Source organism: Bos taurus, chromosome X, assembly GCF_002263795.3.
Source record: "Bos taurus isolate L1 Dominette 01449 registration number 42190680 breed Hereford chromosome X, ARS-UCD2.0, whole genome shotgun sequence".
Lineage (NCBI taxonomy): Eukaryota > Metazoa > Chordata > Mammalia > Artiodactyla > Bovidae > Bos > Bos taurus.
Genome location: NC_037357.1, coordinates 123491880 through 123506858, shown reverse-complemented (window position 1 = coordinate 123506858; position 14979 = coordinate 123491880). Strand labels below are relative to the sequence as shown.

At 41.7% G+C, this 14979-nt stretch overlaps 1 protein-coding gene across 11 annotated transcripts in view; it reads right to left on the bottom strand.

Annotated features, from left to right (window-relative positions):
- Positions 1–14979, bottom strand: part of SH3KBP1 (SH3 domain containing kinase binding protein 1) — a 331585-nt gene that overhangs the window by 94947 nt on the left and 221659 nt on the right. For all 11 annotated transcript variants that reach the window (NM_001128500.1, XM_059883336.1, XM_059883338.1 and 8 more), the window contains 1 exon segment: positions 2610–2685. In NM_001128500.1, the coding sequence (NP_001121972.1) occupies positions 2610–2685 (76 nt within the window).

Here is a 14979-nt window from a genome sequence, read left to right as displayed (position 1 = left end):
ACGTCGTTAATAGATACTTGTGGGACTGAAAGAGGCGTGGGCAAGAGTCAGGATTCTCCCACATGCTCAAGGGAGTTGAGCATTCTGAACTGTGTTAAAATCCAGGCCCAGGAAGCCCATCTTAGATCCCAGAATCACTTTCAAACTGCGCTGTCTGATATGGTGGCCCCTGGGCATGTGTGGCTTTTGATAATCAACACGTGGCTAAGCCAAGATGAGATGTGGCATACATGGAAAATACACGCTGGATTCTGAAGATTCAGATGAAAAGAGAATTAAAATACCTCATTTAATAATTGTTTATGGGTTACACATGTTGAAAGGATAATACTTGGGATATATTGAGCTAAATAAAATATATTTAAATTGAGTTCACCTAATTCTTTTTTTAACCTGTTTCTTTTGTTTTTTCCTTTTTTAATTTTTTAATGTGGCTATCAGAAAATGTAAAATCTTTTATGTGGCTCACATAGTATTTCTATTGGTCAGTACTTCTCTAAAACTCCTTCCACACCCACCACCTAACCCTGCCAAAAAAGACTTGAGTCTCCTGCCTGCAGATATTACTGAGGACAAAAAGATCTATCAAGGATATGCTCTTATTCTAGTGTGAGTTCTTGAGGCCTGAGGATGAGTCACTTAAGCATATCCTGCAGACTGTCCTAATCTGTGTCACAATCTTACAAGTGACACTCAGATTCCCCCAGCTCTGCCTCCCCCAAACCAACTCACAAGTCACCCTAGCTTCTATTTACTCTGCAGAGAGAGGAACAATCTATAGGGCATTTTTCTTTCACTTCTATTGAAACTCTTTTCCATTAAAAAAAATTCTCTGTTTCTCAGAGTCTTATTTCTGCAAACATGACTGAGGTTGGTGAAGGCCACTGGTTGTCACCTGTCACGAGGACAGCCTGTCCCAGGGACCCCATTCCAATTACCTTTGAGATTTGATGTGTCTTCCCCCCTTCCTGCCCATCCTCCACTCCAGCCATTCCAGCAAACTTGCCTAATAACCTGGATCACTGATAAACTTGTTAATGGCCAGAACTACAGAATGAGCAGTTGAATGGAAGGAAGGATGGGCTACCGTCCAACCGGAGAAAACATTATGGAAGTAGTTTAACTCTGAATTCATGTAAAGAAAAAAGTTTCAGGATGCTCTTCAAGAATCTTGAAAGTTTTAGTGTTTAAATGGAGATTTAGTATTAGCATTCCAGCAACTGGGAATTTGTTGGAAAAGCACAATTTCTGTCCCCACCCCAGACCTGCTGCCTCATAAATTCTGGAGGTGTGGCCCAGCTCTCTGGGGCACACTCAAGTTGGGGACCTGCTGGATTAGAGCGTTAGTCTAGTGAGCTTCCTGCCTCTTAAACAGAGTCTGATTGTATCATTAACACCTTGAAGGCATGTCAACCTCATCTGAACCTTAACCATTAAGACAGCTGCACCTATAACACCCATGAATGTATTTATCTAAAACACCATTTGGGGCTTGGCAGTCCCATAAATTCATTTTTTATGTCTAAGGCAGTAACATTTACTTGGCTCTCAAAACTACCTGTTTTGCACTGAAAAAGGAGTTCCTGGTATATTTTTCGAAACTAAAAGAATACATTTGTGCTTGTTCTTACATTAATCATAATCACATATGTATGATAGAGCTTCTCTCAATCTTTGGATTTCCAAACTAGATTAGTAGTCTGTCTACATTATCCTCATGAGGAAATCTGAAGCTGGAAAAAAAAAGTAAGTGAAATCCCTAGAAGGAACTGCAGTATTTATTCCTGACTAGAGCACGTTCAGAACATTCCAGTTATTGGAAGAATGACTAAAGGAAGTGGAGGGCTGCCAGACTTAGCAAATACAAACACAGGATGCCCAGTTACATTTGAATTTCATATAAATAACCAATATTGCATGGGACATGCTAAAGACAAAAAATTGTTCATTGCTTATGTGAAATTCAAATATAACTGGGCGTCCTTGTATTTTATCTGACAACTCTAGGATGGGGAGCAATGACCGCTGGGAAGGTTGGGGGGGCAATTATCCTCAAATACTTAAAAGACTGTTAGGAGAAAAGTGGGCTAAAATCAATATAGACCCAGAGACTAGAACCGATGGGTAAAAATGACAGGAAGAGCATATCTGGCTCGACAGAAGACAGACACTTATAACTATAGGAATACAACAGAGCTGTGCTGAGGAGTCAAGATTTGGGAGTGTCTGTTGAGTGGTTAGGCTAAAACATAAAGCCTCTCTGACTTGACGGCCTATGAATCTCGACACTGCTTGAATTGCCATTTTCTAAAACCTTCCTGACTCCTCAACTTGGCAGATGGATCCACGTATACATGGATAAGCCCTGGCTCTGCAAGCAGGTGAGAAACAAATGGCAGGAAAGCATCTTCTTCCATCGAGGAGTTCTGAATCGAACTCGTGCCCACCCTACTGGTGGAACACAATGAAACCTATCTGGGTGCATTTTTTCCCTAATGTGCTATTTAAAAAGCCATTAAGATTATATAAGAATTTTTCAAAAGTGGCTCAATGATCATAAAGCCATTCACTGCTTTCAAACATAAAACAGATAAACAAGGAAAACTCACCCTTTGTCCGGCTGTCCATTTCTGGTTTTGATGAATCTGGAGTTGCTGCAGTTGGAGGTAACTTCTTGCCAATAGTCTGAGGGGGGAAAAGATGATTTTTACTTATCAAGATTATTCTCTGCATTAAACAAAGGAATAAAAACATCAAGATCATGATGACGAAAAGCTCACAGCTCATCCCCCAAACCGCACACTTACGTTTTGGTACTGTTCTAGGTAATGGCTGCCTGTCTTCAATTAGGTCTGGACCTCAGGGACAAGTAAGTCGGAAAACCAGCTCAAAAGGGCTTTATCCTTGTAGGCAAGCCATATCTCTTATTGCCATTCTTCCTTGGCTCTTATTAAAAGATTGATTACTTTCAGCAGAGAAAACAGGTACATTTCCCCTCATTTTATGAGAAATTGGCTCAATCTATGGCCCAGAGCAGGTGCTTAAAAGTATTTGCAGCGTGGAAGAAAAGCATAAAGAGGGAGAGCACAAAAGGACAGAAAAAAGGGAGGAATGGAGGGACAGAGGGACAGAAGAACAGACTGATGATGGACAGGTGAAGGACAGGCAGAAGCCACAGTCCACAACAAACGTGCCTTGTTGCGTCTCCTTCTAGTCACCTACGAGCCAACCTGCGGGGAGAGGAAGCATGCTTGTGTCCTCCAAGGTAGGTCTGTCTGCCCTGAAGGTGGAACAAGCAGGGCCAACAACTCCCTTCCTCCTCACCAGCTTTCAAACCCTCCAGGGTTTTGAGTAAGGCCGATGCTGCAGACCCAAGACATCTACTTAGCAATTTTTTAAAAAATACATGAGTTTGAGTTCGTTTTCTTCTCTTCATTCATAGCTAATTCTATTGTCATTCATTATTTCTGGACCCTCCACAGGGAAGACTGGATATTGTCTCTGACTAAAGATAGTCCCCCAAACACAGGCAACTCAGCGACTCAAAGCCACAAAGAAGAAAAACAAGAGTTTCAAAGAGGAGGTCTGGCCCCACTCTACTCCTCCGCCGTCACATATGTGTGCTGGGGATTAATGCCCAAGGAAAACAGCCCCTGACGCAGGGAAACAGCTGTCAGAGCCAAGTAGCCACGTGCGGCAACCTCTCCAGCAACGAGGGCTTTTCCCAGGCAGAAGTCTAGCCACTGGGAAAACCAAGCATATCGGCCCCCTTGAACACATGAAGGGGAGTAAACTGCACGATTCAAACACCACCCTGTGGCCTGCTTCTTCAGATACAACTGGTTCACCACAGTTTTTCATTCAAAAAAGTTCCTCATGCTTCAAATGCTGAAACTAACATTAAATATGAATATATCACAGAAAGAGGGTAAGATAAATCTAATCCTCAGCCCTTCATGAATTTTTAAAAACGTTTGTGACAGAAAGCCTTTAAATTTTACACGGTGACATTTTTATTTAGTGCCACGGGGCTTTCTATATTGGATAAGAAATGAAACCCCAAATATTATGCCGCTCCTCAACCACCGCTAAGTACTCAAACTAATAACATGGTGTGATTCTGACAAAACGTCAAGGACGAAAAAAGCTGGTTGTTATTTGGCCATAAGGTCACATTTGATGAAAAACTGTTCTTAGAATTATCTTGAAACGTCAGGAAGTGACAATAAAAATAGAGGCTCTCAGAGTGTTAGCCGCATTCCTGCTCACACTTCCAACAGAATCTCTCTCCCTTTCTCTGGTTTTCCCTTTTGGGGACCAGAATCAAGCAACACTATTGTCAACAAATTAGGAAGAAGAAGAAAAAAAAACAACAATGAATCCTTTAGTTACTGCTGACAGTAGAGAGAGGAAATTAGGAAAACAGAGCAGTAAACATAATGCCCAATCCTGACTTGGCTTCCACTCCTGAAAAAATCAGACATCCAATGGTTTGGGCCTTAAGCCAGATGCCTTCCTTTAGAGAAGCCTTCACAGGTTGTGTATTTTTATGACTCCCCCTTATTTGGTAATGAAAGGAATTGTAGCCCTCCAGCTCTGATGTCTTGGTTTACCAGTGATATCCCAGTTTACCAAGCTAAGGGACATCAAGAAAGGCCACCAGTTAAATACACCTACTTCTGAACAGAAAGATATAAGAAAGCAAAGATTACTCTATTTTTTTTTCTTTGTATTTCAGAAAATACAGCACACTGGCCTCTGCATGGATCCCAGAATTGAGGTGGTGGTGAAGCTGACGTGGCTGTCATCTTCTGGGGGTGCTACATCTTAACTTCTTTCTTCTTCCTCATATGGGCCCTGACTAAAGGTCGAGAGGAATGCCAGCTCCTCCCCGATCAGCCTGGTCTTCCAGGAACCTCTCTTTTCTCTAGGACCCAGACCTAGAGAAGTTTGCCTCCCAGACCCGTGGCACCAGCCTCATCTGCGGACTGTCAGGAAGGCCAATTCCCAGGCCCCGCCCAGCCTTTCTCAATCATAAAGCCGGGGGATGGTGCCTGGAAGTCTCTGTCTGAACACACCCTCCACGGCATTGTGATGTACATTCAAGTGTGACAACCACCAACCTCGATGTAAAAGGATTCCATTAGCACTAACCAATTACCTGTTCCTGGGATTAACAGCTTGGGTGCCTAGTCTCAAACCTAGACAAATTATAAGACATCTTTCTTGCTCTTCTTCCTTTCTTCTCTACCTCCTTCCACCAAATGCCTTCCCCTTCTCCAGTCTTACTGGCATAAGAACTTGTCATTGCCACTAAATGAGTCACTTCAGAAAACACATGAAGTTTAACAGAGCAGACAAGGTGACAATATCACTGAGGGAGATGGTGGGTGGGGGCCAGGGGAGTACAGGTGGCCACGAGACCCTTCACCAAAGGAGGACTGAAAGGTTGAATGAATGGATAGCAGATGAATGAATGGACAGTAAGATGGCTTTGAAGCAAAAATGGAAGACTATATCTAGCCTCCCTGGGCTCAGACTACCTTGAAGGCCAGGTGTGTAGATCCCCATGACTGCACCAACCTTCAGGGAAGGCCAAGCCCTGCTGCTCTTCAGTGGCATCTGGGGTGGGAGGTTTCTTCACTGGACAAGACTCTCACACGCTCAAGGGAAGTTAGCAACCCTCGCTCCTGCCCAGTTAATAGCCTAGAGTGGTCCTTCATCACTGTGTCCACCCCAAACACCCTACACCTTTTCCAAATACCCCATCTGAGAACCTCTGTCCCTTACTCTTCCTCTAAATACAAGAAGAAAGACAAAAGGTAGTGAAATACTTCTTTCTCACCAGACTTCTAGCTTCCCCTACCTCTGAAAACATCTGGACTAAACATGAATGGAAACCCTAGATTTTAAAGGGCACACATCATGAGAACAATGCCCAGCTCCAGGGCACACAAGGGTCCTATGTAACTGAAGGTCAGCCACCATGCAGGTTTATGTGAATGGAAAAACTGGGGAACTGTATCCATACATCTCTCATCCACTTAGCAGGTGGTAGAGGATGTGGATGAGCATCCAGGATCTCCACTTTTGGCCTCCTCAGCCGAGTTCAGAGTTCCTGCCCTCCTGGGTATCACAAAGAAGATGGTTTATGCCGGGCAAGTACGGGCCCTACACTTATGGGCTGTGCTGATGCTGCTCAGGATGCAGCTCTTCCATCTTCTAAGAGATCTGCAAATGGGCCCACTTTATCAAGCACCTTCCAAAGGAGGGGGGCTTCCCTTGTGGTTCAGCTGGTAAAGAATCCGCCTGCAATGCAGGAGACCTGGGTTCGATCCCTGGGTTGGGAAGATCCCCTGGAGAAGGGAAAGGCTACCCACTCCAGTATTCTGGCCTGGAGAATTCCATGGACTGTATAGTCCATGGGGTTACAAAGAGTCGGACATGACTGAGCAACTTTCACTTTCCAAAGGAGGGACTCCCATGCTCTGCTCCATAGCTCAGCCCATGTGCCCTCCTCTATTCTGTGCTGTGGCTAAAGACTTCCCAGGATCCACATCCACGTGCCTCTGGTCTGACTTCCCCCAACCCAGAGGCCACTGCTGGTCTGGGAGTGGATGTATGTCTGGAGCTGACGTGTATGGAGGGGGAAGCTCTACAGATGGTGACTATCTTCAACACACAGTCATCACCAAGTTGGTGTCAACTTCTGTCGCTCCTGTCACGCCCTAAACTCCAATTAAAGCCTGATTTTTAAAAATAAGTAATTCAAAAAATTCTGTCCTTTGAATAGTTAATATCAGAAGTCCCTCACCTGTGAGCTCTCTTGACAAAAGTATTAACCACAGTTTCGGGGGAGTTTTGTGAACAGTAAGAGCATCATATACACTTCCAGCTCAGCAAGATTTTGGTAATAGAACATCAGGACAGATAACTCACATATGATTTCAGTTAGTGAAGTTAGTTATTTTTTTTTTCTTTTCTGTGCCAAAATGAAGAAACTAATGCTTGTAGGAAACACAATCACTGGATTGGACTCAAGTGGAATCCGGTTCCCTCATGACTAATAATCTGTTTCTCTTTGCAACTGCTGGAGCCTGAGACCAGGATCCCGCTCAAACCAAGCACAAAAATCACTCCTCTGACTTTATTCTAATTCAGATGCAAGCTCCTTTGAGTGCAAAAAAATTTCCAGTTATAGGACAACGCTAAGGAGAGGAAAGTTTAAGTTTCACCTCTGGAAGTCTCTTCTCCAGCACGATCACAGAAAACTGAAATCACAAAGGCAACCAGGTTGGCGGGGCAAGGGGAGGAGGGAGAGAGCTCTGTACGTCCTAGCAGTTAGTGGAGCCCCACTGTGGGAAGACTAGGCTTTCTGGCGGCTATTCTAGGAAAGGGTGATCTTCTGAGGAGCTAAATGGAGACAGCATTCAAGTGTTTACACAAAGCCAAACACAAGAGATGACGTTTCAAAAAGCTGGTGAGATACAAGATCAAGGATGGCTCTTTGAAGGCATTAATTTTATTACACTAGTATCTGACAGTACTTTCCCTTTCTGTTCAGTACAGATTTATTAAATCCAAAACACATGAAGCAGTGAAGCAGACGAAAAGGCAAGAGGATGCTGAATGTCCCTGCAAACACTGAATCAGCAATTCCCTGGGTTCTCCAGAGTGGTGTGTTGAGGGGTGCCCACCCATTGCATGGTCAGCCCAAATCCTGGTCAAGATACAGGCCATGGGAGGTCACGATGAGAAGAGAGACAAAACAGTGTCTGTATATGACCATATCCACAACCTTTCAGCTTTCCTTTCCCACCATAACTCAGAGAGATATATAAACTGCTAGTTAAACTCACTGTTACCTTTTTTATTTATTCTTACAGGCTCCTTTCACAAACATCTATGACTGATGATATTATGAAGTCTTCTCGGTGCTCAGCAGGGAGAGGCAGGAGCAGGGCAGAAGCCCTGTGAGCAGCCAGCTACTGTCTGAGCCGGAAGAGAACTAGTACAAAAGAGTGTCCATACAACAGAGCATCTGTGCACTTTTAATAGAAGATTTTTTTTTTAACTCGCTGGGAAATTTACATTAACAATTGTCAATTCACCCACCTTTGACTGGCTCAGCTTAAATGACTTGATCTCAACAGAAGATATGCCAGAATAAAATACAACTCAAAATTCTAAAAATCAAATGCATAGTGCAGTAGGAAAAATATATATTTGGACCTCCATCCTAGGGACAGAGGTTACTTTCGAAATACCTCACATACCACTGTGTTAATTCTGACATCTCCAAAGGGACATGCTTCATGTGAATCTCTTTCAAACTTGGCTACAAGAGAAGATAAAATGTAAAAAGTAATCTTCTGATTATGATGTTCGGCTTAAGACTTACAATTATTCACATAATGTGTATTTCCCTGGCTGTCTTGAAAAGTTAGTGATAAGTCAAGTAACATGAAACCTCCCGGCCCAACCAGAGTTAAAGACCTTGTCAGATTCACAGCTGCTTTAGAAGTATTTGAAGTTTAACTGCTTTTCTCCTTCTTTCTTTTCAGAAACAGTGCCCTCCTTGAGAGCAAAGCCTAGATGTTAATTATTCTCTTATCTCCACAAAGTAAAGGGTCAGGAAGTGCTCACTGAATGGAGCCAGAAATCTGGGGACGACATCTCCTCTGCCTTTGCCTTACCATTAGCATCCTACCACATCACAAGAGCTACATGAAAGGAGCTGTCCTCCTTGACAATCCAGACCCCTCTTGGAGTCCTGCTGTTTGTCACTGTCACATATCAGCTCTTCTAGCCTGGTTTCTGATAACAGCAGATTCTATTCTTGGCCCTCTATGGCCCCTGTCTCACTCCCTCGTTCTCATGCACATGACTCCAATCTCCTATTAATTATTGGTTGCCATAAAGAAGAACCCAATCTCAGCCAGGTTTCTGGTGGACCTCTCTCTGCTTGTGACTTCCAAATACTCTTCCTTGCTTGCTCCCTCACATTGTCTCAAGTTCCTATTTATTATGATCAAAGGACTCTCACTTGGAGGGGTCACTATCACTCATGTATGTGTACACACACACACCCCATTCTCTTGTTCTGAAATAATTTTCCAAAACGTGTTGCCAAGATGTTCCACCAACACACCAACTCAGCACCTCAACACCTAATGTCACAATTTGGTAAATGTGGGAAACACAGAATACTTGGGCTCGAAGAAGTCCTGTAGTTACAGTGTACTTTTATCCTTAACATTATTTCGGAGTTTTCTAAATTTATGTGAACACATCCCACTTCTTTGATACCTGTCGACACATCGCAAGAATGAGCAAGCTATGGAAGAGCTGGGTGAGAACATTACCACCTTTGCTTCCTAAATTCTCTTGCCTCATCCTCTCTGTCTCCTAGACTCACAACTTGGAACCCACCCTTGACTCTCTTACTGTACCTTTCCATATCAAACCCACCACCCAGTTCCTGCTTTCAGATTCATCCCTTCCTCTTTGACCCCAGCCTATGGACTTAGCTTCTGTCACAGGGACTATTTTGAAAGTTTTCTAGACAACGGTCCTATTCCCCAATTCAAGTCACTTCTTTGGATCTCCTGTAGACTCAAATTTTAATCACTCTCCACCATCACCCCATACTATATCTACTTAAAAACACTCAAAATATATACTGTTTCTCAATGGCTATTCATGTAAATTCCCAAAGTCCTGAAGAAATTTGAGGGTTTACTTCTAATCGCTGCAACGTGCTAGATCTGTCCATGGCTGGCATCTTTCTCTTGTGCTCTTAGACAAACAGCAAACTTTCTCTGACTGTAAGACACCTAATCCCATCTTAGATGCTTCCATTAGATCTTCCAGGGTTTACTCTGTCAACTTGTCCAATAGAAACGTTAGTATCTATCCTTTTACTGAATGTGCTTATATGAAGTCTGTTTTATATTTGTATGTTAAACACACACACTCTCTCTCTGAGACACATGTGTGCATCAGCAGGAAAGATGTACCTGAGAATACGAGCCAAATTCTAGAATTTATCATGCACTGTAACTTCTGCCAGGATCTGATCATTTGGTTCATTTGTTTGCTTTTTGAATACCTCAGGAGACCATGCCCTAAAAAAACTGGAAAGAACCATCCAATACATGCATTAATGGGATGGGTTGGATTTTCTCTTTGTCAAAGCAAAATAACTTTCTGAAGGTGTACTAGAGGCTTCCACTCATGCTAGGGAAATGCAGTGCTAAAGAACGAATCAAAACCTTAAGCACTCAATGAGGTGGAGGATGTACATTCAGACAACATTAAAAGCATAGAAGGCAGCTCTCCAAACGTCTGACAGTATATGAAAATGCTATTTCTATTTTACCCCCACTGTTCCCGAGAGAGGAGCCTGCATGCTATTTTGTTGTAGGACATCTTATTCAAAGAGGATAAACAAGCCAAAGTAAATTTCCATTTCACATACTACTTTGGCAAAACACAATTTACCATTATGCTTTCAAAAGACTCTCTTCTGCTGTTAGGACACATAAAAGGGAATCTCATGCCTTTCTTCTACCAGAAGATTAGTTTTATCTTTTGATTAATAATACCTTCCTTTTAGATGCATTTAGAGAATTTAAGAAGAATGTAGAAAGATGGTAGGGCAGCAGGGAATATCACAGGGCCAGTTTGAGTTACGTTTATCCAGGGCTTTAATAAGAAACTGCCTACACATACATGGAGCAAGTCCTAATTTTCTAATCAAGCAGCTGTATGAATTCAATGAGCATACAAGATCCTTCCCAGCTCTACAGTATTTTGACTTATTCAGTCCCAACATAGTCTAGGCTATTCCCCTTAACTGGGATAGCATCTTTTCCTCTAGTATATCTGAATTCCATCTCACCTCTAAGGTGCAACTAAAGTCCAGCTAGCTAAATGTATTCTACTGACATGCAGCTGACATGTGATCATGACATTTTTATGTGTATGAGATACTTGAGGGCAAAGTATTATTCAGTATTCCTTTCTATCTTTAAAGTGCTCCATCACTCTTCCTTCATTCACCCTTCCTTCCTTCTTCCCTCCCTTCCTTTCTTTCACTCACTCATGTGTTCATTTATTTAGCATTCTTTTCTAGAAATACCACCATGAGTGAACATTTGACTTTGACCACTATTACAGGGACATCAGGGGCTTACCAGGTAGTGAAGTGGTAAAGAACCCACTTGCCAATGCTGGAGACACAAGAGACGTGGGTTTGATCTCTGGGTTGGGAAGATCCCATGGAGGAGGAAATGGCAACCCACTCCAGTATTCTTATCTGGAGAATTCCATGGACAGTGGAGCCTGGTGGATTACTGCCCATGGGGCTGCAAATAGTTGGACAGGACTGGGCAACAGAGCACAACAACACAACCATAAGCCATGATCCATGCTGGAAGCTGGGTTTACAAAAATCAGATGGGCCAAGCCTGGATCTTTAATGAGTTCAAAGTTTAGCAGTGGAGACATACTAATTAACCAAGAACCACAGTGCAAAGGGATAAACATGACAATATAAGTATATATAAAAGAGAAAAAAAGAGCCATTAACAATTCTACATGGGAAAATAAGTCTCAGAGCAGTGATGCTGCTGCTGCTGCTGCTAAGTCGCTTCAGTCGTGTCCGACGGCTGGAGTTAAATTCTAAAAGATGAGTAGGAATTTGCCCAGTACAAAATGGTAGAAAAAGCATTAGGGCTAAAGAAAAGAAGGAGCAAAGGCAAGAAGGTAAGCAGAGAATGGGGGCTTCACAGCACAGAATGGGGCTGACAAAGAGGGGATCCTGCAGGTGGGGTGAAGGGAGGGGGAGATGCCTGGACCAGGAGGTCAGCAAGATAAACGGGGCCAATGTTACAGTGTGTGCTTTATCTTAAAGGCAACTGGGAGTAAGCAGAGGTATGGTCTGATCACATTTTTGACTTTAAGACCAGTGATCTGGTGGCACTGGGAGGAATGAAGAAGAAAGAGCACACGAAAGTCAAGGAGATCTTTAGGAGGTTGACACAATGATCCAACTGAGGCAGTGAAACTAAGGATGCAGAAGAGAGGTTGGAGAAACACATAGACTGCCAACATGTTCATACTCCACAGTCATGACGGGGATAAATCAGTGACTGAATTGGTGTGTATACAGATGGGAAAACACCCAAACTCTGTTATGTTCTTAAGTCAACATATATGGATTCAACAGAGATGTTGAGTGCCAATGGTATAAGAAGAACGTTAAATTCAGACCCTCACTAGAGAGGCAAAAAAGCTGGAAACAGAGGTTCAGAGGAGCATGGTGGAAAATCTATCCCAATGAGAAGAACCACAGTGGATGTGTTTCTCAAGTCTCTGATGCTGGTGTGGTGACATCAGTGAAAAAATAGTAGGTCTGTGATAGTTTTGAACAGTTAGTTTACTGTTAAAACATCAATCCATCTACCATTTGAAAAGATTAAAAAAAAACATAAAAATACATAAGCTCTTGACACATATGAAAAAGAATCTTTCTAATCTAACAAATTTCAAGTAAACAGTTTAGTCAAGTATGTCTCCAAAAATGTCTTAAGATAGAGGCAAAAATGGGACATTTCTTTCCCCCAAAAGAAATTTCCAGACAAGCTTTTCTGTCCTTCAGAGGAAGGAAAGGAAATGAAACAGTTTCAGTCACAATAAGTTAATAAGCTATGCTAAGCTTGTTAATAAGCTATGAAGTCCATAATAAATAACAAAGCAGGCGGAGCTGGTTTAGAAAGCTGACCTATATTTTGGGGGCATCATCATGAAAACTGTGACCAACTGATACCTGATTTTCAGTGTCACCAATAAGGTCTCACTATGTACTTCAGGACACACTTTTAATTTCTCAGGAAGTTCCTTAAAAACATTTGGAAGCTCTGTAATGTATTTATATTGCTGGCATAAAGATCTAATAACCAATCAGTATGAGCACTACTGGTTTCCTTATAACTCTGACAAGCTAGAAGCAGCTTGCTTTTGTTCTAAAAGTGATATCAGTCATATTTTGTACATGTAAAATTTTTTAATTATGTATTTTTCAAATCAAAATGTAATGTCCTCTATTCTAGGTATTCTGGGTCTTAGAATCATGGTAAGAATATTCATGTAAACGTGAATCTATAAACATGTAGCTTCTTGTTTCTTCTCTGTAAGCTGTTGGAGTACTCATTTTAGTTTTACGTATTTCTAAAATAAACATTTCAAAATCCCCACCCCCACCGCATCAAAGAAAAGAGGTAATACTTGGAACAATGTTTTGTTGCTTGGTTTTCAAGTAAAATTGCTACTTACAAGGCTACGGCATACAATTAAAGATTATCCAGCCTTAAAAAAAAAAAAAGGAAATTCTGACATATGATACAGCATGGATGAACTGTGAAGACATTACATTAAGTGAAAGAAGCCAATCACAAAAGGATAAATACTAGACGATTCCTCTCATATGAGACACCTAAAATAGTAGGAATCACAGAGACACAAAAGTAGCATGGTGACCACCAGGGGCTGGGGCAGGAAGAAGGGAGACTTGCTGGGTACAGAGTTTTGGTTTCGCAAGGTGAAAGGAGGTCTGGAGACAGACAGATGATGGTGATAGTTGTGTAAAAATGTGAATGTACTTAATGTCACTGAACTGTACGCTTAACAATGGTTAAAATGGTAAGTTTTATGTTATGTATATTTTATCACAATTTTTACAAAGGCTTAGGGTATACTGCTCTTTCTCTACCAGCCTCTCTCTATGAAGGAATACTGACTAGAATGGCAAAAAAAATTGCTCATGAGGCTCTGATATCCTGCTATTTAATATTCAACCACAAAATCATTAGGGGTGCAGACAGCATGTAGTGAGGTGAGTTACAGAACAAACCCATCTTTATCCAGAAACTCACCTCAGTCTTTCAGTAAAGACTCTTTCCACTTCTCTGAAAGGTAACCGACTGTCTCCATAAAGACAATCTCTAAATCTGGCTAATGTAAATATTACTAGCTCTGGCTTAAATCCTGTAGGACTCATTCCTTATGTTCATCAGCTGCTCTACAGATTCCCAAAGAATAACACTTACTCCTTTTTGGAATCAACTAGGCTCCCCGATTTTACAGAAGAACAGAAGAGAAAACTGCACCAAAGCTTAAAGACTCAATGACACTACCTTTATATTTTATTAGAAAGAATGAGTTCACATCACATACTTATGCAAAACAGGGACTTTTAAGCACATCCAGAGGTCAGGTACACATTGCTTACATTTTCTAGATGTAGAGCTGAATACTTAGAAAGATGACCCCAAGGTGCTCCAAGAATGGAGGTCCTCAAAAAGAGATCCAATTAAACTCAGAGTAGTTTAATGACTAGTTATTAAGATATTAACAACAAAAAAAGATATTTAACAATGAGGGGTGAACCCAAATTCTGTGCCTTCCATAAAAATATCCTAGATGCCAACTGTTGGAATTCTCTCACTTCTTCCTATTCCTACTGAACTTGCTTTGAATCTCTAGAATAGCATTCACTACTCTCTGCCTTGTAATTATGGCCACTGATGTATGTATCTGTTTAACAGACTGAGACTATAAGCAAGACAGGAAGGCAAGGGCTGTATTGTGGTAATCTTTGTATTCTGTGATGTGTCTTGCACACTGGAGGTACGAAATATTCGTAATTTACTTCAGCCAACAATAAATTCAACATCCATCCAAAACATTTAGATTTGGGGGCTTCTCTGGCAGTCCAGTGGTTAAGACTCCACGCTTCCAATTCAGGGAGTATACATTCAATCCATGGTCAGGGAACTAAGATTCCACACGCTGGGCAGCATGGCCAAAAAATTTTAAAAAATATTAACAATAAAAAAAATTTAGATTTATGGGGAAGTCCTGTGTAAGATGCACTTTCTAGGTACAAGGGATGTAAGAATGGAACAAATCAACCTG